The following is a 25,758-nucleotide window of genomic DNA, read 5'->3' as shown; positions in this document are numbered from 1 at the left end:
CTTAAGAAAACAAGGGGGGGAAGCATAAACACAAATGTAAACAAAACTAGAAACTTTTAAATTCCTTATTGTTCTTTTCAAACTAAGATTGACACTGAAGAGTCTACATTTTTGAGGCAGTCTTCTGCTGTAAAATTCATTGTGTATTAACACGTGTGTGAATTTAGAGGTGTGGTCAATGGACTGAACCAACTGTACTTTCTATGGTTTGTAACAACGAAATCCATGTACAAAATGGTTGTTAAATAGTGCACTAGACAATTTCATACCAGTAGTTTAAAAATCTCCTTTTATAGTTTAACTAGACCTTGATAATACTATTAGTGGTAGAGACATACTTTTCATCCTCCTTAGAGAACAGAGTTTAACATTTAAAGAGGGGACTGTAAGGTTATTTTTGTTTTGTCTTTTAACCCTTTAAGTCAGATTTAGAGCTGCATTCCTAAGACAGAAATCTGCCAAAAGATGATTGTAAGCTTAATGAAGAAGGAGTCCAGAGGGTGGGACATTCAGAGGTTACAGGCGACTTCTAACCCTGGATCCTCTCTTCACTTGTTCTGCCTATTTAGACTTGTATTTTCTTACATAATGACCTCTAGGGTGGTAAGAAATAAATCATCAACAGCTCCTAAAATGTTGTGCAAATTTCATTATAGCCAACTCTATGGAAGCATTCAAATCGGGTTACATTGTGAAATTCTGACTTGCTCTTACATATAGAAATCATGTCGATTTCTACAGAAATCAGAGCAAAACAACTCAGAAGAAAAAGTAGATTCCCAGGCTCCTTGTAATAAATCTGCAAATGAGAAGTAATCTGATTCCAAGATGTGTTCACCACTGACACTCACAGGTCAGTAATATCATCTCTGCACACATATATTCTGCATTTCGTAAAGTAAGTGATACTAGCAATTACCATTCATCTTTAAGCACTTAATACACTTGGACTGTTCACCTGCAGAAGTAGACTTTTTGAAGTCTAATGACTTATGGTCATTTCTTTACTGCAATAAACAGAACAGTGTTTACAAATTAAACTAAACTGGTTTTAAATAATCCTTCTAAAATGGTCCCTGGAATCTTGAACTATTTGCTATTCTAACAACTTGTTACAGCTAAATAGCTATAGTTTTAGTCAGCATCTTGCTGAAATTTTAGTTCACTTTGGGTGGCTTAAGCAAAGAAGTGGAGGAAGCAAGGAGTTGAGGGTAAATGTCTAGTGTCAAAGTTCCAGAAGGTCTTACTCAGGGAAAGTGGTCTCCAGTTGGTGTGAGGAAAAAACAAAAGTAGAAACACTGATTGCCATGATCTGGTAGGAGTTTTAATTTGACTCTGCTTCTGAATGGCTGAAAAACTTTCCAAAAGAACTTCTATAGTTTTTACCACTTTTATTTATGTCTCTTATTCTTTTGTGGCAGAGTAGTTGGGGAAGGAAGTGAAGAAAAAATTTCTCCTCACCATACCTTCCTCCCAACCCTGTTGGTTCAACTAGATAATAAGCCCACCCTTAGGATGCCTCCGACCATAAGGAGCTGTTCATTTCAGGGCTGTCCCTCAGGATATGGGCATGGAGTTAGTTAGTTAGTTTGGCAAGTCTTCACAGTACTATTTTTTAGAGTAAGACCTACACAAGAGGGAGCCATCTCATTAGAAGAACTCTGAGGCCTGTGCAAAGAATGCATGTGGCTTCAGAGAAAATGCTATTTTGAAAAAGCATCTCTAAGTCTTTAAATAATTAAAAGGCAATTAGAGCACTGGGGTAGGGATACAAGCTACAAGAAGGCCCCACTATACAATTGGACTGTGTTCTCAACATTTGTTTGAAGTTGTCCGTGTGGTACCTGGACTGAAGATTTTGGCAGCAATAGCATTAATTTATCAAGCTATGCATGGAGACTATTTAATGTATGCTGCCATTGAAATACTGTATATTATCCTCAAAAATTATTTGTAATGATAGATTTAGTAAAACAATAACAACTAATTTGAAAGAAAAATTCCACCACTTTTCCTGAAAGCTAATATTTCAGGTAAAACTAATTTAGTTATTTAGCAGATGAGATGGCCAGAAATTTGTGGATTCTGAAACAGACATCGAAAATCAGTGGCATGGACTCTATTAAACATAATTTAATAGCTTTTGCTTTCCTTGATTAAAGTATGGCATTATTGCTTTATCCACCAATCATGGTCTGTTTGGGGGTAGGAAACAACAACACACAGCAAAAGCTTTTTTTTTGGTGATGTAATTGGTTTTAAGAAAAAGAAGAAAAGAGAAAGGGTTAGGATACTGTTAAATACTGCATGTGGAAAAGATTGCCTGAGGCAGACTTAACTGATATCTGAATGGTGAACCGCAGAGGGGAAAAAAAAAAGAGAGAGAGAAAGGAGAAGAAATGAGGTGTGCACCAATGCTTTGGGGAGGGGAGGAGGGTGCAGACTTTGGGTCAGATGTGTCCCTCTCCACTGGTCACTAGGTGGCGCTGTTCATCCAGGACAGCTCAGCTGCTATCGGGAGACAGTGTCTAGGAGGGACCAGAAGAGAGGAACAAGCAGGCTGTTTGCAAGTCTGGTGCTCTTAACTCAGAAGATGCCTGAACTTTCAAAGCTCAGCACTGCCAAATCAAAGAGCAATTTCTAAGCACCAGCTTAATTTCTCTTTGTTGTAATAAAAAAATTTTAAACATTTTACTGAACTATAAAGTTCACTCTTGTCTGCAAATAAAACTATCACCCCAGAACATAGAAACTCAAAAGCTGGATCCAATGCTTAAAGTCTCATACAATCATCTAATAAAATGTTTTTATATGCTTAACTCCCCCACCTGTAAATTCTTTTTGCAGCTGTAATGATTAAGATTTTGAAGTAACTAGAGTTTTAAAGTCAGTTTCCAGTCATCTCTAGAGGAAGGATGAGCTCAATTCTCCCTTCTATTTTATATTCCTTTTGGTGCAAGGCTAAGAAAATCCTCCTTTAAGTGCCAAAAGTCAATTTGTACCAAAGCCAACTCAGAGATATCATGGGGGAAGAATAGGTTGAATACTAAATATGTTAGAATTCCTTAGTCCCATTTCAAACTTTTGGAAATACCCTACATCACAGAAATCATTCCCTATAAGTCATCCATAATGGGGTTGCATTTGTGGGTCACATCTGCATAAAGAGGTCCTTGTTGGCCTGCTCTGAGACTTCATTTACATATGTGCTTTTAAAAATACTATTTAAAGCAGAGACAGTGCTGGCCTTCTCAGTATATAATGCATTTTCAGCTTGTCTTTAGCCATCCACAAGGCATGTGATATTTGTTGTTACTGGGGGAAGTCTGAGATAAGCAATGATTATTTGTGTTTCTCTGGGATATTCCAGCAAGATATACTTCCAGAGCTCACTGTCCTTTCTCAGTGAAATAATGCAAAAGAAAGCTTAGAGGTTGTAGCGAGAAGAGACAATCCCACTACAGACAACCAACGTGACTGGCCCCACTTCCTGAATTCCTTACAAATATCTAATTCTTTAGCAGCAACAATGCATCCACAGCATTAGTTTAAAAGGTGTATAACCACTGAAGCTATTAAACTTACCGGTTTCCCAAACTCCAATTCCGAAAAGAATTTATACCAAGGTTCATTCTTTAAATCTATCTCTTCTGGGCTTATATCCCGACTCTATAGGGGTTGGTGATAGGGAAATGGAAGAAAGAGAAGGATAACATTATGCAAAGATTACATAGGAACAGGCCAGTAGAGATGCAGTGGTTTCCAGGTATATACAGCAACTGCATTTAACAGCAGCAATCATCTGTTTTTACTGACGTCAGCAAAAACAGGAGGGAGAGGATGGGTTTATAAAAACAGGGAAATTGAGGCAGGGAACAGTGAGTGAATCATTCTCAGCCCCAAGGCAGAGGAAAATGGACTACAGATGGAGAACTTTGCACCACACTGCTGCATACACAACAAGTCTGAATCTGGGCATAACAGCATTCTGCAATAATTTTCAATAATGTGGAAGAAAAGAAAGCCCTTTACAAGAACTATTAGTTATGAGCAAATTACCTGGTGAGCACACCAAACATTTAGCCATCTATGCCAGTTGAGTAGAGCAAACGATTTTTATGGGCTAGTACAATTTTAGTACTTATTTGCAAAGCTGCCTTAAGGTTTTCAAAATAAATGCAAATATTGACACTTTATAAAAAGCCAATTGGTTAATACTGCATCTTTAATGGCACATGAGTAGGTAGGAAACCATGTCCCATACACAGTAAAGTGAAAGTGAAAAGTGATATAAGACAGAGGACACAGTGAAAAAACATTTTAAACAAGCATCCATGGTGGATGAATACAGACAGAATAAACTTCATGTTTTAACAAATAAATGTTAAAGAACTGGGAAAAAATAAAGTGAAAGAAAAGCTAGACAAGACAGATAACAGAACGAAGGGGAAAAAACTTCTGGGTTATGTCACAAAAATAAGTTAGATTTCTTACTTTATATAACACTATGAGGTATCAATAGACTGATCATTTGATTCTATGGGATATAATATTTAACCAAATAAGGATCAAGTTCTGGCACCTTATGTCATGGAATAACACGTTTCGGGAAATAACTAGTTGGAAAATGAATGCGTGCATGCAAAGCAAATCAGGTTTTCCCCTCAATAAATTGGAGAAATGTTTATATCAGGCAAAAGTGTTTGAGGTTCATGACTAATTAAATATGTATATGTTTCAAAAACTTCGATAATCACAAAAAGAGAGATGGGGTGATTTTCTACAATAACCTGAAATATAAAATGCATACACTTTCTACTGTGATTGAAAATACTGCACAACAAACCTCACTACTTCTGGACTGTAACACCTGAGTGGGGGCTGCCATGTCTGGTGTGCAGGTCTTTAATGCTGGTGCTTCACAAAGCAGCTCTTCCTGAATGTCCTTTTCTTACAACGTAGTTAACATCCCTTTTGTAGCTAGTAGAAATGGCTGCTAACTTTCTCAATGACCTTTACCAATCCCTTTTTCTAAGATCTTTAAAAGAATCTTTAGCACTACTTTCACTTTTGCTACAGCTGGAGGAAGATATGGAAATATGGCAGGGAACCTTTTAACTGACATCAAGCTGGGTTGAAATCGGAGGGAAATACATACTGAAACACAAGGTCTGTCCTCCTACATCCAGATAAAACCTCCTCCAATTTCCTTTAGAGACTTAGGGTTTAAATCCTGAAGGAGAAGTCTTGCCCTCACTATAGTAAATGGATTCTATATTTATTCAATTGAGTGAAAGGAGGTATAATACCTATAAGAACACAACTATTCAGGAGTGGTAGACATTGGGACTTTCTAGATCCTAATATGATGAGGTTTCATGAAATCTATTTCATGTTTGTTATTTTTACAAAGACTATTTATAAACTGCCCTCTGGGAATAGGTTAGGCTTTTTTTTTTTTTTCCTTTTTTTTTTTTAAAGACGAAGCCTCACTCTGTTGCCAAGCTGGACTGCAGTGGCGCAGATCTTGGCTCACTGCAACCTCCGCCTCCCAGGTTCAAGCAATTCTCCTGCCTCAGCCTCCCGAGCAGCTGGGACTATAGGCATGCACCACCACACCCAGCTAATTTTGGTATTTTTAGTAGAGACAGAATTTCACCATGTTGGCCAGGATAGTCTCGATCTCTTGACCTTGTGATTCACCTGCCTTAGCCTCCCAAAGTGCTGGGATTACAGGCATGAGCCACCACACCCAGCCTCTTTTTTCTTAAATAAAATGTACCAACTCTTTCGGGAAACTGTCTGAAAGTTTTGGTACTCATGATCCTGAAGTAATTAACTCATTTTATTCCCAAAGGCTGTCTGCAGATTGTTTTACTGTGGAGGTTAATGCTGTGCCAATAATAGAATCAGGAGGCTATGTCAAACAGTGCGAGGCAAGAGCAACTGGCCTCAGTCCTTTGAGCTGCCCTGAGATAAAGCTAAAAAGGTGATACCACACAGCCCTCATGTCTGCATTTGATTTTGTCAAGTATAACTCAGCTATGTATCCTATTATGGAACAGACCAATAGAAAACGTCCTTCTGGATGCAGAGCAGGAACTATGACCTGGCAGGCAGGGAAAACTCCATGATCTCTGGTGAAGTTCTTCAGTAGTACAGGCTATTCTCCCAGTTCAAAAAATATCTTTGGAAAAGGGCAGGTAACTCACCAGAAAAATGCTGGCTTCTCCTCAAAGATAGTTTTGCTTCTTGAATGGAAGCCAGAGACTAACTTCAAACCTGAATGTGGTATGCTTGTGTAGCACTTTATAATATTCATAGTTCTTGTACCCATATTATCACATTTGACCCACACCATCTTGCAATTCCTAGTTCAATGTTCTTTACACTACACCATATTTCCCTTTGCATATTCCACACAACGGGGGGAAGACCCACTAAGCTTTCGATGACAACAAGCTAAAACAGGGGATATGACCATGCTAAAAAGCCAGGGAAGGACTCAAAGTGAGGGTGAACTGGGAAGAAACCAAGCTGGATAAATCCCCTTGTTTTACACTTCCAAATATACACTGTGTCTGTAATCACTCTCTTAATATCTGTCCTTCCTATTATACATGTATGGGAATGGATTATGTCTAACCCAGGGTTTGGTGCATAAAAATTGTTCTACACACATGTATATATATTTGTTTAACCAAACTGAACTTCTGTAAGAGACTTTAGAGGAAGGTATAAAAGAACGTGTCCTGAAAAAGGCCATTTCTGACAAAGCAAGGACTGACCAACAGATCTCCAATTCTGAGGCAAGAAGAGAAAAAAGTATCCTACTATGATAAGAGGGGACTAAGCAGAGATAAAGACCCTCATATGTGCCAGGTTTGGTGGCTCAAGCCTGTAGTCCCAGCACTTTGAGAAGCCAAGGGGGGCAGATTGCTTGAGCCCAGGAGTTTGAGACCAGCCTGGGCAACATGGTAAAATCCCATCTCTACAAAGAATGAAAAATTAGCTGGGGCCAGGCACAGTGGCTCACAGCTGTAATCCCAGCACTTTGGAAGGCCAAGGCGGGTGAATCATTTGAGGCTAAGAGTGCAAGACCAGCCTGGCCCACATGGTGAAACTCCATCTCTACCAAAAATACAAAAATTAGCTGGGCATGGTGGTGCATGCCTGTAATCCCAGCTACTCAGGAGGCTGAGACAGGAGAATTGCATGAACTCGGGAAGCGGAGGTTGCGATGAGCTGAGATTGCACCACTGCACTCCATCCTGGGCAACAGAGCGAGACTTTGTCTCAAAAAAGAAAAGAAAAGAGATTAGCTGGCCATGGTGGCACGTGCCTGTAGCCCCAGCTACGTGGGAGGATAGCCTGAGCCTGGGAGGTCTAGGCTTCAGTGAGCCATTATCGCACCACTGTACTCCAGCCTGGGTGACAGAGTGAGACCCTATCTCAAAAAAAAAAAAGACCTTCATATGAGTCTTTCAAATAGATTTCTAGGTCATCAAGTTGTAAGTCTTCTATAGGAGGTTTTGAAGGTAGCACAGTTGTTTCTTTCATCTGTCTGGAATGATTTAGGTATGCTCCAGGGGCAAAGTGCACTCTAGGGCAACCTTTACACATTCAATCTCTCCTACTAACCATGTATGTGCCTATGAAGTCACAATTTAAATTGCCAGAGTTAAGCAGACATAAGTACCTTAAATGGAAAAAGCTTTTTTTTTTTCCCCCCAAGATGAGGTAGTGCATATCTGAGAGCAGGTTTAGATTCTACATCAGTCACTAGTTAGTATACTTACCCACAGTTAACAATGAAAGTGTGTGTTTTTGGGGATTTGGGCGGAGGGGGTGTAAGCTCAAATTCTGGCAAACCAGATAATAGATACCAAAAGCCAAGACTCACATGCTGAAACTCGCACTTTGCCTTTTCTGTCCATGTGATAAAAACAGCAGGAAACAAAATCAAACATAAAGGATGAATTCAACTACTGTGAAGGGCAGACTGTCAAAAGATTCAGATTCAACTGAAGTTTCTCTCTAAAATTAAAAACTTCTCTTTGGAGAAACAGAGCTAAATTGGGTGAAAGGTACTGCACGAAACTATTGGACATTCCTCCTCCTCGTCCTCCCTGGCCTGCCTTTGATGTTTATGCCCCATTAGTGGCTTGGCCTAGGGCTTGGTACCACACAGAGGAGCTTTGCAATCCTTGTGCATGCTCCCCACCACTCCCCAAGAGGGTCCCGTGAGGCACTATGGGTTACTTTTCAGGGTTTGTAAAAACAACGTAAGTGATCCCAAGAACTATGGTATCAAAAATTCTCATAAACGATTGCGGTATCAGTGAGAAAAACTAAACTATGTTTTTCCTAGTTCTGAGTAGTGGTTAAATGACTAAGAAACAGGGAAAGGGCCTAGAAAAGGAGAAATTAAGAAATTTATGTTTTCTTAATTTCTCCTAGAAAAGGAGAAATTAAGAAAAGGGAAACTTCAGTAAGCGCCATGAAAGTCTACGAATGGTAATGCTGCCAAAACAAAAATACCCAAAGGTCTACAGAGTCCCTGAAATTATTTAAATGTATTAATAGGTAATGATAGGTCCCAGACTTATTATTTGTGTTAGGAATAATGACTTTCTTTGCAGGAGCATTTGGGCACAAGGTTACCTTCCATATTTCTACATATGGTATCTTCTAACAGCAGAGAACCTCCAAAGAAGGGCAGGGGTGGGGAGAAGGCAAAATTCTGTGCTCGACTCTGAACTTTCTGCTTGAAATAACTGTGGTGCACAGTGAACGCTGAAGAATGACACCTCTAAGTATTTCTGTAACCTGTTGACCTTTTTTCCTAATTAAAATGACTTATCCTTCTGTGCTTTTAGAGATGTCACATTTTTATCTCAGCAGAAGTCAAATCGATTCTTCCTTCAAAACATGTAGAGCCAAAGAGGTGGAGGGAACATAATTTGAGCCTGCATTTCAAAGGCCTGCTTATTCTGTATACACTGCGGTGACCTCATTTTAATAAAGAACAACCCCCAGCATAATAATTCCATTCTGCTGTCACGCTGGAGGACTGCAATGTTTATAGAGCTTTGGAGAACCCCTTTAACTAGGATCACAATTCTGAACCAGCTTTTTCTAATAAAGGGTGAATAAAATGATGCATGATTGGCAGGTATGAAACTAACCAGTGTGTAAGAATTCTTCCTGTTTCACAGAAGAGGCCGCTTTACCAGGATGGTCTGTTATACCCATACACGCCATTTTCCCCACTCATAATTGCTTAGAGATGTGAACTTGTGTAGGGAATCATAAACCAGGTTGAATATGAAATTATTCCTCAATATGGCACTTGTCAAAAAAGGAAGACCTAAAAGATATATTCTAACAGCCTAGGGCCTTTTTTCCAAGTCACAACATCCTTTCATTAGGTAGCTTTTAATGACATTCTAGTAACTTGTACAAAATTTATGCCCATTCAGAGTCACTTTAAAAAACTGGACTTTGGTCCACTTAAAGACAAACTTGATAAATGAACAGTTAGACATTTAAAAAAAGACAGCAGCAAAATCAATCTTTATGTTAGTAGAAAAATTAATATCAATTAAAACCATGCACAAAAAGAGGAACAAAGCCACAATAAGAGGATTTTTTAAAAGCAGACTTGCAGGACTTATTTTATGAACACTTGAAAAATGAAAAGGGTAAAAGTACTTCATTTTTGTCATTGTCTTCAAAACAAAGCAAGTCTATCTCAAGGGGGAAAGAATGTAATCCAACTGCACAATGCATTCTGATGAAAGAACATGGGCAAGGTGAGACAAAAGAACTTTAATATGCACATTACCATCTTTTCGTTGCTCAGAACGGAAGATTTGCCCGGCTGATATTCGTAAATGCTTTTGGGCTCTGCACGGTATTTTCTTGTATCTACTTTCTTATCTGGGGGTTCCCAGTCATTTCTGCAGAAAGAAAATTCTATTAGAGCTATTTTCATGACAACTGGCATTAGCTTCCAACACAGTCTGACTTTGGATGGCTGTAGTGTAATCAAAGAACTTTTATATCCAAAGCATAAAATCGGAGTCAGGGCAAACAATTTAGTTGTGCTGGTTTGCTTCTCAAAACAGCCAGTTAAACTTAAGTGTTCGCTTCACTAAAGCTTGAGGTGTCCCGTGCTCAAAACCAGGCACCGAGAAGGGGAGAGGAGAAAGCAGCAGGGAAGGAGGCAGCAGCAGCAAAGCTGGCTCTGGAAAAATCTTTCACCTTGCTTCGCTCTCATGGGCTTTTCATTCCACAGACATGCCTGTACTTCCTGCTCACACCAGTGCAGTGAGAGAGAACACAGGTCCTGGAGCCAGTTGACTGTGGTTCAAATCCTGCCACACCCCTTGCTAGCTAGGTGATGTTAGACAAGTATTTCACCTCTTGGTACCTCAGTTTCCTCATCTGAAAAATGGGGTTGTTGTAGGGACTAAACAATTTACATGAGACAGCACATGTAAATCACTGAGCAGAGTGCCAGGCCCATAGTAACCACACAAAAAATGTTAGCTGCTACCGTAATTGGATTCTTCCCTATTCCACACCCCTCCAAGCTACCCACCAACCTCAGCCTTTGGCATAGATACTTAACCTGGCATCCAGTGATGGATTTCAGAGGACACAAAAATCCTTGGAAATAGTTTGCAAATTTTTTAAAACTTAAAAAAAAAAATTATTTTTGTGGGTATATAGTAGGTGTATATATGTATGGGGTACGTAAGATGTTTTTCTATAGGTATATAATGTGAAATAAGCACATGATGGAGAATGGGGTATCCGTCCCCTCAAGCATTTACCCTTGAGTTACAATCAGTTAAGTTATACTCTTTATTTTAAAATGTGTAATTATTATTGACCATAGTCACCCTGTCATGCTACCAAACAGTAGGTCTTATTTTAACTAATTTTTGTACCCAATAACCATCTCCACCTCTCCCTCAACCCCCCACTACCCTTCCCAGCCTCTGCTAACTATCTTTCTACTCTTTAAGTCTATGATTTCAATTGTTTTGATTTTTAGATCACACAAGTAAGTAAGAACATGCCATGTTTGTCTCTCTGTGTCTGGCCTATTTCACTTAACATAATGATCTCCAGTTCCACCCATGTTTTACAAACGACAGGATCTTATTATTTGTTGTGGCTGAATAGTACTCCATTGTGTATATGTACTGCATTTTTTAATTCATCCATCTACTGATGAACACTTAGGTTGCTTCCAAATCTTAGCTATTATGAACAGTGCTGCAACAGACATGGGAGTACAGAAATCTCTTCGATATTCTGATTTCCTTTCTTTGGGATGTACACCCAGCAGTGGGATTACTGGATCAAATGGCAGCTCTATTTTTAGTTTTTTAAGGAAGCTTCAAACTGTTCTCCATAGTGGTTGTACTAATTTACACTCCCACCAACAGTGCACAAGAGTTCCCTTTTCTCCACATCCTCACCAGCATTTGTCATTGCCTGTCTTTTGGATATAAGCCATTTTAACTGGGGTGAGATGATATCTCATTGTACTTCTGATTTGCCATTTCTCTGATGATCAGTGATATTGAGCACCTTTTCATATGCCTAGTTGCTACCTGTATATCTTCTTTTGAAAAATGTCTATTCAAATATTTTGCCCATTTTTTGGATCAGATTATTAGATTTTTTTCCTATAGAGTTGTTTGAACTCCTTATTACAATCCAGATATCAATTCCTTATCAGATGAGTAGTTTGCAAATATTTTCTCCCATTCTGTGGGTTACCTCTTCACGTTGTTGACAGTATTCCCAGCTGTGCAAAAGCTTTTTAACTTGATGTGATCCCATCTGTCCATTTTTGCTTTGGTTGTCTATGCTTGTGCAGTATTACTCAAGAGACTTTTGCCCAGATCAATGTCCTGAAGATTTTCCCTAATGTTTTCTTGTAGTAGTTTCATAGTTTGAAAACTTAGATTTAAGTCAGTAAATGATTTTGGTTTGATTTTTGTGTATGGTGAGAGATAGGGGTCTAGCTTCATTCTTCTGCCTAACCAGTTTTCTCAGCACCATTTATTGAAGGGACTGTCTTTTCCCCAGTGTATGTTCTTGGCACCTTTGTGGAAAATGAGTTCACTATAGGTGTGTGGATTTGCTTCTAGGCTCTCTATTTTGTTCCATTGGTCTATATGTCTGTTTTTATGCTAGTACCAAGCTGTTTTGGTTACTATAAACTCTAGTTTGCAATTGTTTTATTTTTACATTACTGTACTTTGTACTGTGATTGTATTAAGTTTTTCATGCAAGGCGGTAAACTTCTTGAAGGCAGAGACAATGATTTATGTATACCTAGATCCTTCCTTAATATATGGTTGAATCTGCAGAGAATACACCCAGTGGGTTCTTGATGAAGGCACCTATAAGGGATTTGTGGGTATACTCAGCTTGCTTTTCAACTTAATTATCAAACTCTGCAGGTAGATGCCACTTAAGTTTGTGTGCTTCTTGTAAAACAGCCATTAATTTGCCTATGAGGTTGGAAAAGGTACAGAGATGTGAAACTAGATGTGTATTTAACGAAGAAGTAAATAATTTTGTTTGGCCAGAGCCTTTTGTGTGTTGAGAAGTGGTGTAAGCTGGGGCTGGAAGATGCATGGAACACCTGTCCAAACAGCATGAGAAGGTTGCTTTAGGGAGAATTTTTAGAGATAAGAACTCAAGTCAGGTGTTTGAGACCAGCCTCGCCAACATGGTGAAACCCCGTCTCTACTAAAAAATACAAAAATTAACCGGGAGGGGTGGTGCACACCTGTAGTCCTGCTACTTAGGAGGCTGAACTGCTTGCACCTGGGAGGCAGAGGTTGCTGTGTTGTTCAGTTGCAGGCATTAAGAGATTTACTAATGCTGTCATTAGAATAAGTCCAAGGCTTATGTCTCAATAATACATGTTGCATGAGTAAATGGACATTAAAAAGTGTGGCTTCATTTTAAAGTTATAGTCATTCTTATGACTATGTAAGCACAGTATGCACAAAGAATATGACAACATGTGACAAATCTTGCAGTTAAGATTTCTCTTGTGAAAATGTAAAAAGTGATAATGATAATCAACATTAATTAAGTCCATACTCTAAGCCAAGTGCTACCAGGAATGCTAACATGCATTATCTCATTTTATCCTTGCACTATCCTTAATGGGAATTGTGCTACTTTTATCCCCATTTTATAGAGGAGGACGTTGAGACTAAGAAAGAATAAGTCACTGCTAATAGGTGACAGAGGACAGCCTCAAATTACACATTCCTTAAGAATGGAGGCTCCTAGGTCTCAATGAACACTGATGAGACCCAGGCTGGATGAATGAGAGACAAGGGGGCACTTACCTTTCTGGGCTTGACTTCAGTGAGGAAGAGCGGGCTGGGAGGGGTAGTGTGGCCGACCTCTTGACTACCTTCTCACCATCAATGTAGCTCATCTCACTTTTTGAGCGAGGCACAGAAAGGGGAGATTTTGCTGAAGAAAGACAGTGTAGACAAAAGACTTAAAACTCAAGAAAACTGAAAACAGGATGATATCTTCCCTCATCCACCACTTTCCCTTCCTTCCCCACAACCAGGTTATTCAAAGTCACTTACTGTCTTCAGAAAACGAGTATCTGGGAGAGTACAGATCTGAATCATCATCTATTGAACAAAACAAAAGGTAGTCAGAAGAAATCTGTCTAAGGTAAGAGAACCAAGTTGTATGTTCCCCATTTCCACAGTCTGGTACCAGCATCCAGCCCCACTAGGGATCCCAGCGGAGAGAAGAGTGAAGCGCCGGAAGCTACACCACAGCAGAGCACGTTCGAGAGGAGCAAGCTTTGTAGAGCACACCCAACCAAACCTGCAGTCCAGGCAGGACAGTCACAACTGGCGGATGATGCTGCCTGATATCAGAAATGCATGGGGACAAACAGCCAAGGGTCGTCCTCCAGAGAATCCCCACAACCAAAGCTGGAATGCAGGGTCTGGGTCTGGCTGAGTGGGAAGCAGGGGCTGAGATGGATCCTTGGCAGCTCCCCCAAGCTCAGTGTATGGTTAAGCCCATGAAGTTCAACAGTCTTGAAAGGCCTCTTACCAGGGCCTCGGGCTGCTAATGGATGGGAATGAGAGGCCCAGAGGGTGGGTTTTCCAGCTCCTTGCCTCAGCTTTGACCTATTTTATATGGTAAGCTTTCATACACAACATCATTAACAAAGAAGTTCTGCAGCTAAGAGAAGAATAGGAGAAAACCTTCATCAAAGTTTGTTTTGATTCCACCTCAATGTGGTTCCCTGAGTAGATTTGCTTCCTTGGAACACAACAAACCCATGGTCATATGGCCTCCTCTGCAAAAGTACTACTCGGAGTGAGTATCTAAACTGAAACTCTGGAGCGAATCAAATTCACACGTCTCTGTGGTGGAAGTGGCTCTCCAAAGGCATGATACACATCCCTACATAAGCTCAACACTGGGCTCTAAACCTTGCAGAACCTATGCAAGATCTGAACCACTTGCAGAAGTGGCTGTATCTTCTGAACTAAAAGTCAGACCACAGGCCCACTGATGGAACAGGTTTTTAAAGTGGGACTGTCCCAAAAATGCACTCTATCTAGTCACTACATCCATGATGATCCCTCCAAAGCACTATTCCAAAAAGAGTTAGTCTGAAATAGTTAGCTTTTCCCATTGTCTAACATCTTGCTAATCTGGATTCAAAATTCAAAAACGTAGAATGAAGACCCAATTTATTCGCTAAAGTTCATGACAACTTGAGCAAAGCATAGGAACTAACCTGCAAAGACAAGTCAAAGGATCCACTCTATGGCGGTGGCTTCATGTTAATCAAGTCCTTGTTTCTATGCAAATCATTTTAAGTTTCAGAAGAGACAAGGCCAGAATAGTTTATGAAATATAAGTAAGCTGACATTGCTATTATTTTGGGTAAAGTATTATTCAGACAGCCTCGCTAACAATCACTCCTTCTTGTCCCCAATTTTTATTTGTCTCGGGTCTCCCTTGGCCCACAGAAGGGACAGGCATCAGGTACCAGGGACAGGTATCTGTTTCCCCTACTTGCTTCCCTCACTTTTAAGAATTTATCAATATCAAGGTTGAACAGGGCTTAAGATTTTTTCTACCAATACAGCCAAGCCTTTCACTATTTTAAACTGAGTGTGTAAGCATATTTATGTTATCTTCTGAAAACAGAATGGGGAATAAGATAAAATAGGATCCAGAAAAAGATTTTCTGAAAGATTATTCTCAAAAATTGTGTGTTGCCAGCTTTTTGTTTTTTTAAACAGAACATCTGATTATACTGACAAAATGCCATGTCAAAGAAAACTAAAAATGAGCTTTGATTACACGGACTTGATTAGGAAAAAAAAATGCTGCTTGCCCCAAATGAAAAGTTAGCTTAGTTAGAAACTGATGTATGCACTGCTTAAAATGTAGCCTAGCATTTTAGCTCAAAACTCTGTACATCTCTGAATCATGGAGAAATTACAGCTTATCAGTAGATGAAGAAATTTATAACTATTATCTGGTTCATGAAGTAAGAAGCAAAGTTTTCACTGAGTGGAAAGGGATGGCATTTAAATATTCAGTTTTGTTTGTTTTTTAAAGCCTGAGCTCTTTAAAAAATGTTTCTCTCTAGAGCTTTCTAATGTGGAATTCTAGAAGGTTTATTAGAAGAAAATGAGAAATATTGGCTGAGTGTGGTGGTGCATGCCTGTAACACCAGCACTTTGGGAGGCTGAGGTGGGCAGATCGCTTGAGGTCAGGAGTTCAAGACCAGCCTGACCAACATGGTGAAACCCCATCCCTACTAAAAATAAAAAAATTAGTGGGCGTGGTGGCATGCACCTGTCGTCCCAGTTACTCAGGAGGCTGAGGCAGAATTACTTGAACCCCAGAGGCGGAGATTGCTGTGAGCCAAGATCACACCACTGCACTCCAGCCCGGGTAATGGAGTAAGACTCTGTCTCAAAAAGGAAGAAGGAGAAAATGAGAAAGAGTTCTCATAAAATGGGGGGAAAATAGCACTACTTGGGAAGTTTAAAAATGTATGCACTTTGAAAAGGAGAGGGACAAGCAGGAAAAGTTGGAGTTGGGGGATGCAGGTAAGAGAGGCATCTGAAGAACTGAATGTATTTAAAGCTCCTTTCTCGGATGGGCATGGTGCCTCACACCTGTAACCCCAGTGCTTTGGGAAGCTGGGGCAGGAGGATTGCTTGAGGCCAGAAATTCAAGACCAACCTGGGCAAAAGAGTGAGATCCCATCTCTACAAAAAAATTTTAAAATATTAGCCACTGCAGGTGGTGTGCACCTGCAGTCCTAGCTACTTGGGAGGCTGAGGTGGGAGGATTGCTTGAGCCCAGGAGTTTGAGGCTGCAGTGAGCTATGAATGTACCACTGCACTCCAGCCTAGGTGACATGACAGAGCAAGATTTTGTCTCTTAAAAAAAAAGAAGCTTGCTTCTTATTCAGTGTTGGTTGTGAAATCTCACCTACGCCAGGCTAACACAGGGCAGGAGGGTCTCTTTGAACAAGGTTTCATTTCTCTCAAAGGGTCCACAGGTTCTGACATGTTTCATTTCAGCTCATGGACTTTTAAGAGGACAAACTGAAGTCATAAAGATTCATCTGAACAACTATAACATAGGACAAGTTTTAGGGCATGTAAAAATCTATCTTTTTAATTTCTGATGCTTGTCTTATAAATCTAATGGAAGACTATTTTACCTTAGCTTATGATAAAAATAATTGTAGATTCCACTATTAAGTGACTAACAATGGCTGGCAATTTACTAATGTCATCTCACTTAAACCTTGCAAAAAACTCCAAGAGGAAGCAAATCCCTCATTTTACAGACAATGAAACTAAAGCCCAAGTAGGTTAAGAAGATCACTTTGGGAGGCCGAGGCAGGTGGATCACGAGGTCAAGAGATCGAGACCATCCTGGTCAACACGGTGAAACCCCGTTTCTACTAAAAATACAAAAAATTAGCTGGGCATGGTGGCGTGTGCCTGTAATCCCAGCTACTCAGGAGGCTGAGGCAGGAGAATTGCCTGAACCCAGGAGGCGGAGGTTGCGGTGAGCCAAGATAGCGCCATTGCACTCCAGCCTGGGTAACGAGAGTGAAAATCCGTCTCAAAAAAAAAAAAAAAGAAGATTTGCCCCTAGCTGCATAGTGAGAAAGACAAAGCAGGCATGGATTCAAGGTCTTTCAGACTCCACTTCCCTATGTCGTCTTGTAGCCCTGTGACAGAGATGCCTACTGTGTTCTGTCCTTCACCCCAGCTTCATCTGCCCAATCCTGGGAAAGCTGAAAAACTGGCTATTCCATCATCATTGTCATTATGGAAGAGACAGAGAAACATGTTGTCTTGAAACTCAAGGCATGCACTGCACTGCTGGCCGGGCCAATTTCCAGCCCCTGAAGCCTTTGCCCTATTTTTGCATCCCTCGCCGTCAGTGATGTTTAAGCAAGTTTTCTGAGTTGCCTCACATTTCTAGTTTTCCTCTTGCTGGTCTCCAGGGACAATGGGTAACACTGAGTCATTCTTGCTACATCTTCTTTTTTTTTTGAAACGGAGTCTTACTTTGTCACCCAGGCTGGAGTGCAGTGGCGCAATCTCAGCTCACTGCAACCTCTGCCTCCTGGGTTCAAGCAACTGTCCTGTCTCAGCCTCCTGAGGAGCCACGATGCCCGGCTAATTTTTGTATTTTTAGTAGAGATAGGGTTTCACCATATTGGTCAGGCTGGTCTCAAACTCCGACCTCAGGTGATCTACCCACTTCAGCCTCCCAAAGTGCTAGGATTACAGGCATGAGCCATCTTCTATTAATAGTTGCTGCTCCTTGCTGCCCTCTCCTGGGAGACCAAGTCCACACTGGGGAAGATGGGTATGCAGTTAGAAATACCAAGGAATGGGAAAACAGTGTAAGAAGCATGTCTGCATTTCTCCACACTAGAGCTAGCCAAATGGGACAAGTATGCTTAACCATAGTTAAGACATGTTAAATGAAATGTTTCACAAATTGTCTATTACCTAGCACCTGAAGCTCTGCCTTCAGTATTTCTCCAAGGGCTCTTTAAAACAATGCCAGAGTGGCTCAGCTATGCACAGGTCGTGTGATTTCTACTCATGGTGGAACTGCATGCTAATTGTGCTGCTTAGAGCTCCAAGCAGCAGACATCAAACCTTGGCAGCAACACCCAGACCTTCCTATGCCAGTGATTTCCAGGAAGCTGTAACACTGCATGGGATTTCCACAGGGTAAACAACTCACTTAGGCCTCTGAAGGTCCTGCTGAGCTCTAATGTTTACACAGTGATTCCCCTCTGGGCTTCGGCAATCTCTCCTTGGTAGCTCAATTTGGGGACTGTCACTCTCCTACAACTGCCAGGAGCCACATAATTGCCTTTTCAACCACAGTAACTTTAAATAAGCTTGTAAATCACTTTTTTTTCTTGTTATTGAATTTATAAAAATCTCAAAGACAACTGAAGAAAGTACTGTTTGACAGTTGCTCTAAAAAACTACATAACTGGCCAGGCACGATGGCTTACGCCTGTAATCCCAGCACTTTGAGAGGCCGAGATGGGTGGATCACGATGTCAGGAGTTCAAGACCAGCTTGGCCAACATGGTGAAACCCCATCCCTACTAAAAATACAAAAATTAGCTGGGCATGGTGGTGTGTGCCTGTAATCCCAGCTATTCAGGAGGCTGAGGCAGGAGAATTGCCTGAACCAGGATCCAGGAAGCAGAGGGTGCAGTGAGCCAAGACTGCGCCACTACACTCCAGCATGGACTACAGAGCAAGACTCCGTCTCAAAAAAAAAAAAAAAACAACATAACTGACTAAAATGGGTTGATGGGCAAAAATCATTTGCATAACCACTTGCCTATATTAATTAAAGTTCAATTTTATGCATTTCTCAGGCCTTTAAACTTAAAACAATTTTGCAAATATTAATGGATCGTTTGTAACACAATCTTTCTTCCATTGTTCAACATAAATCCTCCTCTGGCTTTACCCCTCACACGAAGAGAAAGGATAAAAGGGTAAAGATAGTCATACACAGGTGGGGTACAGTGGCTCACACCTGTAATCCCAGCACTTTGGGAGGCCAAGGCGGGTGGATCACCTGATGTCGGGGGTTCAAGACCAGCCTGACCAACATATAGAAACCCTGTCTCTACTAAAAATACAAAATTAGCTGGGCATGGTGGTGTGTGCCTGTAATCCCAGCTACTCAGGAGGCTGAGGCAGAAGAATCACTTGAACCGGGAGGTGGAGGTTGCAGTGAGCTGAGATCGTGCCATTGCACTCCAGCCTGGGCAACAAAAGTGAAACTCCATCTCCAAAACAAACAAACAAAAAAAAATAGTCATACACAGCCCCCATGAACAAAAATAGTAGTCAGAGAAAAAGACACAGATGTAGAGTTGGGTACTGAGTCTGGGTGGGATGGGAAAGGAAGAACAAACAAAAGGGCAAGGACGTCAGGAAGCCCATGGAGCTTGGGGGAAAGCCGTACAAAGCCATCTACGTTTTAGTTAAAGGCCATCAAGTTCGTTGTTTTTCTTTAGAGATAGGGTTTCTACTCTGTCTCCCAAAGTTCGTTTTTTTGTTTGTTTGTTTGTTTTAAAAGAGACAGGGTTTCCACTCTGTCGCCCAGACTTTGGAGAAAGTTTAGTGGTATGATCATGGCTCACTGCAGCCTCAAAATCCTGGGCTCAAGTGATCCCCCTGCCCTGACCCCCTGAGTAGCTAGGATTACAGATGTGGCAATCAAGTTCTAAGGATGCAAAAAAAGACCACAATAGGGTGTACAGTACTTATAGAAGACATAGTCAGAGAAAAAATAGAATTCTGAAGAAGAGAATGAGGTGGAGCAAGAAAGAAGTTAAAGGAGAAAGTTTGGGAGAACCATAAGATTAGGAGAAGACTCACCGTCCTCATCTGCTATTGAATTACTGGACGGTGAAGCTGGAGAGGGAACAACTGCTACCGTTTCTTAACTATCCAGCAGGCCAGTCAATGGCTTTTGCACTTACTAGGTGGAGATCTCCAGGGCAGCTCTCATAAGGAGAGCAAAGGTGACCACTGCAAGCGACTCAGCCCCTCCCCTGGGCAGTACTGGCTGGAGTTTGGAGCAGGAGGCACAGATCCTGGCCAAGCATCTTCATAATAGAACTATTTGCTTAAACTCAGGCAAAATAAAGCTATTCTTAGAAATCCTGTAAGGCCAGTAGAGAATTATTGTAACTCAACTACAGCTGTGTCTGAGAAGATCATCCTCTTTAAATCCTTGCCTAACTGCAATCTCTTCTAGGAATGAGGAAGAAGCACTGAGACAGACCATTTTGACACCACAACCTGGGGATGCCTAGAGGTGGTGTCTTGAGTGACATCACCGAGAGGTGGCAGTGGCCACCACCAGCCTGAAGTGGTAGAAGAGGCATCCGAACACACGGGGAAAAAAGATGGTCTCTGGGGCTTCACCTGGACTCAGCTTCTTGCTAACATGGTCCAGTGGGTCCTCACCGGCTATGAAAAGTCAGGAGAGACCATGGACCATGAAGTAACATACCAGTTACTTGGTTTTGCTGCAAATTCTGAGCCATTATTTGAAAATATTCTCCCTCTTCTTGACATCTAATGTGCCAAGTGAGCCAACATCATTCAGGGGTGTTCAGAGTAGGGGGGCTAATTCTTTGGAATCTACATTCTCCATTCTCATCCTATATCCAAATTCCCAAAATTACATCTGGGCAAGTTTCTTCATCTCTTTTTGGGAGCTGGGAAGGAATGGTACTTTCCCATCCCAGTGGTTTTCAATCCTGTCTGTGTCAATCACTTGGGGAGTTTTCCTAACTATATATTCTTTTTTTGGAAATGAAGACTCACCCTGCACCTATGCTGGAGTGCAATGGCATGATCTCAGCTCACTGCAACCTCTGCATCCCAGATTCAAGCAATTCTCCTGCCTCAGCTTCCCAAGTAGCTGGGATTACAGGTGCCTGCCATCATGCTCAACTAATTTTTTTGTATTTTTAGTAAAGATGGGGTTTCACCATGTTGGCCAGGCTGGTCCTGAACTCCTGACATCAGGTGATCTTCCTGCCTCAGCCCCGAAAAGTGCTGAGATTACAGGCATGAGCCACCACGCCAGGCCACTAACTGTATATTCCCAGGCACCATCTGAGAGGCACCAACTCAGCAGACTGAGGCAGGACTGACTCGGGAAGCTGAATGCCTAGAGTCAGATACCAGAGAGCCTCTGGGCAAGAAGGGGACAACCAAGAACACAGAGTCAGGAGAGGGAAAGGAATCCGCAGGGAGTACAGCAGCGTGAGTAAAAGCCTGTGTTTACAGAGCCCCAAACACCTAGGTTTGAATCCTAGTTCTGCTACTTACTGTGTAATCTTGCATATATTAATTACTTAACCTTTCTGAGCCTCATACTCCTCATTGATAAAATGAAGACTTATTTCATGGGGCTGCTGGGAGAATGAAAATGAGATAACAATAGTGATACATTCTGCACAGAAGCTTGTATGTGGCAAGAGTTCAATTAATGACAGCCACAGAGTCACTGAGGTGATCGTTATGTTATTATAAGACTATTACTATTAATAGGATTACCACTGTGAGGGGCTGAAATGTTGGCCACCACACTGCTGTTCCTTAAAGCAACAGGGGAGAAGGTGGCGGGGGGGGGCTGCATCTCTGAAGCTATTTCCACACAGTTTGCCCCTCTCCCTTCTGCTAACATCTCTTCCATCCCACAGACAGCAGTCTCCAAAGATTACAAAATTAAAAGTGACTGTTCCTTCTTGGAATTTCCAAAGTCTTCTTTTTTAAAAAAAAGAACAGTTTTAAACCTCATTGATTGAGACATGATAATTCTATTTATATTCAAAAAGTCTGGCCAGAAGTTTGCTTTTTCACTGTAGCTGGGGGAAAAAAGAAGGTTGCTAAGCCAGCATAAACAAACTTTCACACAGTCCCTTACTATTTAGGAGGATCAGCTTTGAGATCTTTAGAAATGTCTTTTTAATACTGTATAAACAACTAGAATTTAGACAGAGAAGGCAGTCCTTAGGCTAGGCTTTGATAGGTTTATTACAAGTAATTCTAGTTCCAATTCTGAATTAAAACCAAACAAAAAAACCCAGCAGTAAAAACAACATTCTTCCCAGGACAGAGACTCTGGAATGAATGATGGCTGAGATTTCTCAGTCCACGCTGTTTCTTAACGCACATTCACATCTATGGGAAGAGCCTCCGCTAGGTGCCATCTGTCTTGAATGCCTTTCTTTGAAAGGCTTACATCTTTCCTATGTTAAGAAGGATGTGCAAAGAGTGAGCCCAGAGCCACTGATCGGGAGCACAGGGCTGGAGCAGCACCACGGACAGGGCTGATGAGGCCCTGCTAGAGCTCACAGACAACATGAAAACCACATATCAGATCAAGAAACCCAGAGACTCTCTTGAAACTTAAAAAAAAAAAAAAAAAAAAAAAACCTCAAAACCAAAACTCTGTGATTATTTAAAATGATCTAGCACAAATGTTTCCTTCATTTATAAGAAGACTTGATCTAACTGAATACATCAGTGATCTATGCCTGGGTATGTCATCTAGGCAGGAGTAAGGGCGTGAGATGGAATTTACCCTATTTTTAAAAGCTCTCCAGGGAGGATGACTTTTTAGAAACTTGTGTTAAAGTCTAATCATCTTTGCTATTAAGAATTTTTTTTATGTCCAAACTAATTTTTTCCTTTTTATTCTTTAAGAGTATTTCTCCCTTTTTCGTCTCTGAAAATAAAAAAACAGTAAGGTTTGCTTCTAAATTATATGTGACAAGTTTTCATGACATCCCTTATTGTTTTTGCCTCTATGCAAAATAAATCCAGTTCCCGCATGTGCTGGACTTGATGCATGCCAAAACTCAGGCATGGTGGTCAGCAGGGGTTGCTAGGTGTGGTGGCTGATGACACAGCTCTGGCTGTGTGGCCGTGAAACCCCATCTTCGGATCAACAGCCAAGCTGACTACAGAAGCTGTGGGTGCTGCCTGTGGCAGGCCTAAGGCAGTCTTCCAGTCCAATGGGAGCCACTGTTCCTCTCCACAGGACTTCTTCAAGTGGGCCTTCCTTTCCCTGTGTCCGTAGGATGCTGTGCCTTCTGCATGCTCTGTGCTTATTGCCTTAAAGGAAACTCTATCTTACAAGTGGGCTGGGTTCACAAGTCCAAGTAAAGCACAAATAAAAAAATGCAACTAGTCGAAATTACTCTGAAAAAACTTCTCCCTAACTCAACTTAGTCAATTGTTACTTCACCAATGCTTTTGTGTAGTAATCAGTACCATGAGACAGAAAGACTAGGCTCTTTACACCAAATAGACTCTGGTTGGCCATGAGGAATCCTGATCAGGATTAAATTATGTTTTTAGTTCTGTAAATCTGGTTTTGTTCGGTAGACCTTTCTTTTCATTCAAAATGGGCCCCAGGCATGAAATGGTTAGAAACCAATTACTGGGGCATATGAGAGACCAAAAATGGACTATGGTATTTTAACTAATACTATATCCAACAAATCCCAGTGTGTCATCTCATATATGACTGATCAACTAGAGTTTGGTAAATAACTGAATGAATAACTTTACCAATGATGGGAAGGGCTGAGAGGGATGGTCTGCTGAGCTGCTTAGAGCAGAAAAGCATCAAGATTGTGGCAGTGGCATTCATCCCCAAGAAATAACTCTGGCTTCACAGTCCAAAGCCTTCACTCGTCAGTGTTTTCCAGGTATTACTGAGGATCCATTATGTGCCAGCAAGGTTTTCTGTGGCGTTCTGGACACATGCTCTCACAACTGCCCCCACACTGGACACAGTATGCTGAAGTGGCCTTGCTGAACCCTCTACCAGATAGGAACTTCTGAGGACAGGGTACATGTCCAATTCATGGCATTATTGCCAACGACAGTGCCTGGCACACAGCAAGTGTTCAATAATACTTGGATGAATGAGGTTCGGAGCACTCAACATCTCACCCTAGAACAGCATTTAACAAAACTTCCTCCTCCATACCACATCTACTCGCCCTCTTCTGGGTCACTCATCCAAAGATCATATAATCCCTGCTATTAGGATAAGTCTCAAGATGTTGCCCCTAACTCACATTTTAGAAACTTCCTTGACATTTAGACTTTTTGCCCCAGAAAGAATATTTCTTAGACACAAATGTGGCTGTCTTCCCTAGCAGGTACAAATTCCTATCCAGCTCTTTCATAAAATGTTTTCCAGATTCACTAAAACCCTTATTTTCAAGAAATGTCATCTCCCATTTGATTGAGTCTTATACAATTCCCTACCAAAGAGAGATACCCTGAGGGCCCCAGCAATGAGTTAGTTGCGGGAGTGAGAACCAGATAATTTTCCTGTTGACAGCTGGCAGATCTACCTCCTGACCACCCACTATAATGACTCAGCTTCCCTGAGTCACTGCTCAACCACCAGCATCAGGTGACCACCTCAGGTACAAAGCCTTAGGTAGTTGGGTACAGGCAGCTTTTTTTCCAGAGCCCCACATGTTCAAAGCATTATAACTAAGCTAACACTGGCTACCCCATTAATCATGTAAACCCTAGGGGAACAGGACTGAAATACCATCTGGATAGACTCCGGTGATACAGTCAGCAAGGAGTGAGACACCACCACAAAACACAAGGTTAGAGGGAAGCAAATGACTGGGAAACAGCCCATAGCTGCCAGGAAAAACCCCAAGGTGGAAAAGAAAGTAGCAGCACCAGTACAAAGAGAGGCACACAATTTTCCTTTAATTACCTTCAGATTTAGGACTAGGAGTAGATGCAGGAAACTGGTAGGTAGGAGTGTAAGGATTGTCCTCTGTAGCAGAGAAAAGCAGTGGATTTTGAAACTATCCACCAGTAAGTAGAGGAACTGACAAATCCCAATGGACTCTGAATGACTGATTACCTATTTTAGTGTTATTAAAGCACACGGGCATCACACTTAAAAATAGATTAATGAATTAGAAAGGACTTGGTTATTTTAACATAGCACATCATGCAAATGAGTGAAATCAAATTTTCACCAGCCAAAAACAACTATGAAAACAAAATCTAAAAGCCAAATTTTATGCCTACAATGGAACTATAAGAATTAATTTAAAGCTAGGACAACAGATATGCTGTCTAAGTTTATGGTACCTTCAGAAGTTTGCTGGATTTCAGGAAGTTCAGGGAATTTGTACGTAGGGAAATAAGGGTTTTCTTCAGGAGTGTCTAGGCAGAGGAGCAGGTTTGGGAGAGAGAATAGAGGAAGATACAAATGGAGAGAATAAACGAGTAGGAATCCACATACAACTTAGGCTCCTTGGATTCTGGAACATACTAAGCTTCACTAGTGATATGAAAGAAATTCAAACTGCTTTTAAAAATCCAGTCCTTTTGCCTGAATTACCGAGACACATCGAAAGAGACAATATCATTACATTTCTTGGACAAAGAATTGCCATGAACAGGCTCCAATGGGCAAGAAACATTTAACATAAAGCTTCAGGTTTTTACTTTTGATAGGCAAGAAATATTAAGTATGATAATAAATAGTAGGTAATAAACATGCTATCCTAAAATGATTTTTTAAATCAACACTTATGTTTGTTGTAGACATTCAGTAAAC

General features: G+C 41.0%; 1 protein-coding gene across 50 annotated transcripts in view; it reads right to left on the bottom strand.

Annotated features, from left to right (window-relative positions):
* The window catches only part of SORBS1 (sorbin and SH3 domain containing 1), a 254,503-nt gene that overhangs the window by 61,793 nt on the left and 166,952 nt on the right, over positions 1 to 25,758 (bottom strand). For 22 of the 50 annotated variants that reach the window (XM_064374042.1, XM_064374056.1, XM_064374074.1 and 19 more), the window contains 6 exons: positions 25,287 to 25,361; positions 24,901 to 24,963; positions 13,647 to 13,694; positions 13,395 to 13,524; positions 9,848 to 9,962; positions 3,586 to 3,669 (listed from right to left, as the gene is read on the bottom strand). In XM_064374042.1, the coding sequence (XP_064230112.1) occupies positions 3,586 to 3,669; positions 9,848 to 9,962; positions 13,395 to 13,524; positions 13,647 to 13,694; positions 24,901 to 24,963; positions 25,287 to 25,361 (515 nt within the window). The remainder of the gene's footprint in view (positions 1 to 3,585; positions 3,670 to 9,847; positions 9,963 to 13,394; positions 13,525 to 13,646; positions 13,695 to 24,900; positions 24,964 to 25,286; positions 25,362 to 25,758) is intronic. The other 28 variants (XM_064374059.1, XM_064374080.1, XM_064374071.1 and 25 more) reach the window with 4 other exon arrangements.

Source organism: Aotus nancymaae, unplaced genomic scaffold (assembly GCF_030222135.1).
Source record: "Aotus nancymaae isolate 86718 unplaced genomic scaffold, 86718_ANA_hifiasm-v0.15.2.pri h1tg000010l, whole genome shotgun sequence".
Classification (NCBI taxonomy): domain Eukaryota; kingdom Metazoa; phylum Chordata; class Mammalia; order Primates; family Aotidae; genus Aotus; species Aotus nancymaae.
The sequence above is the reverse complement of the archived record's forward strand: the minus strand, read 5'-3'. Positions and strand labels throughout refer to the sequence as shown.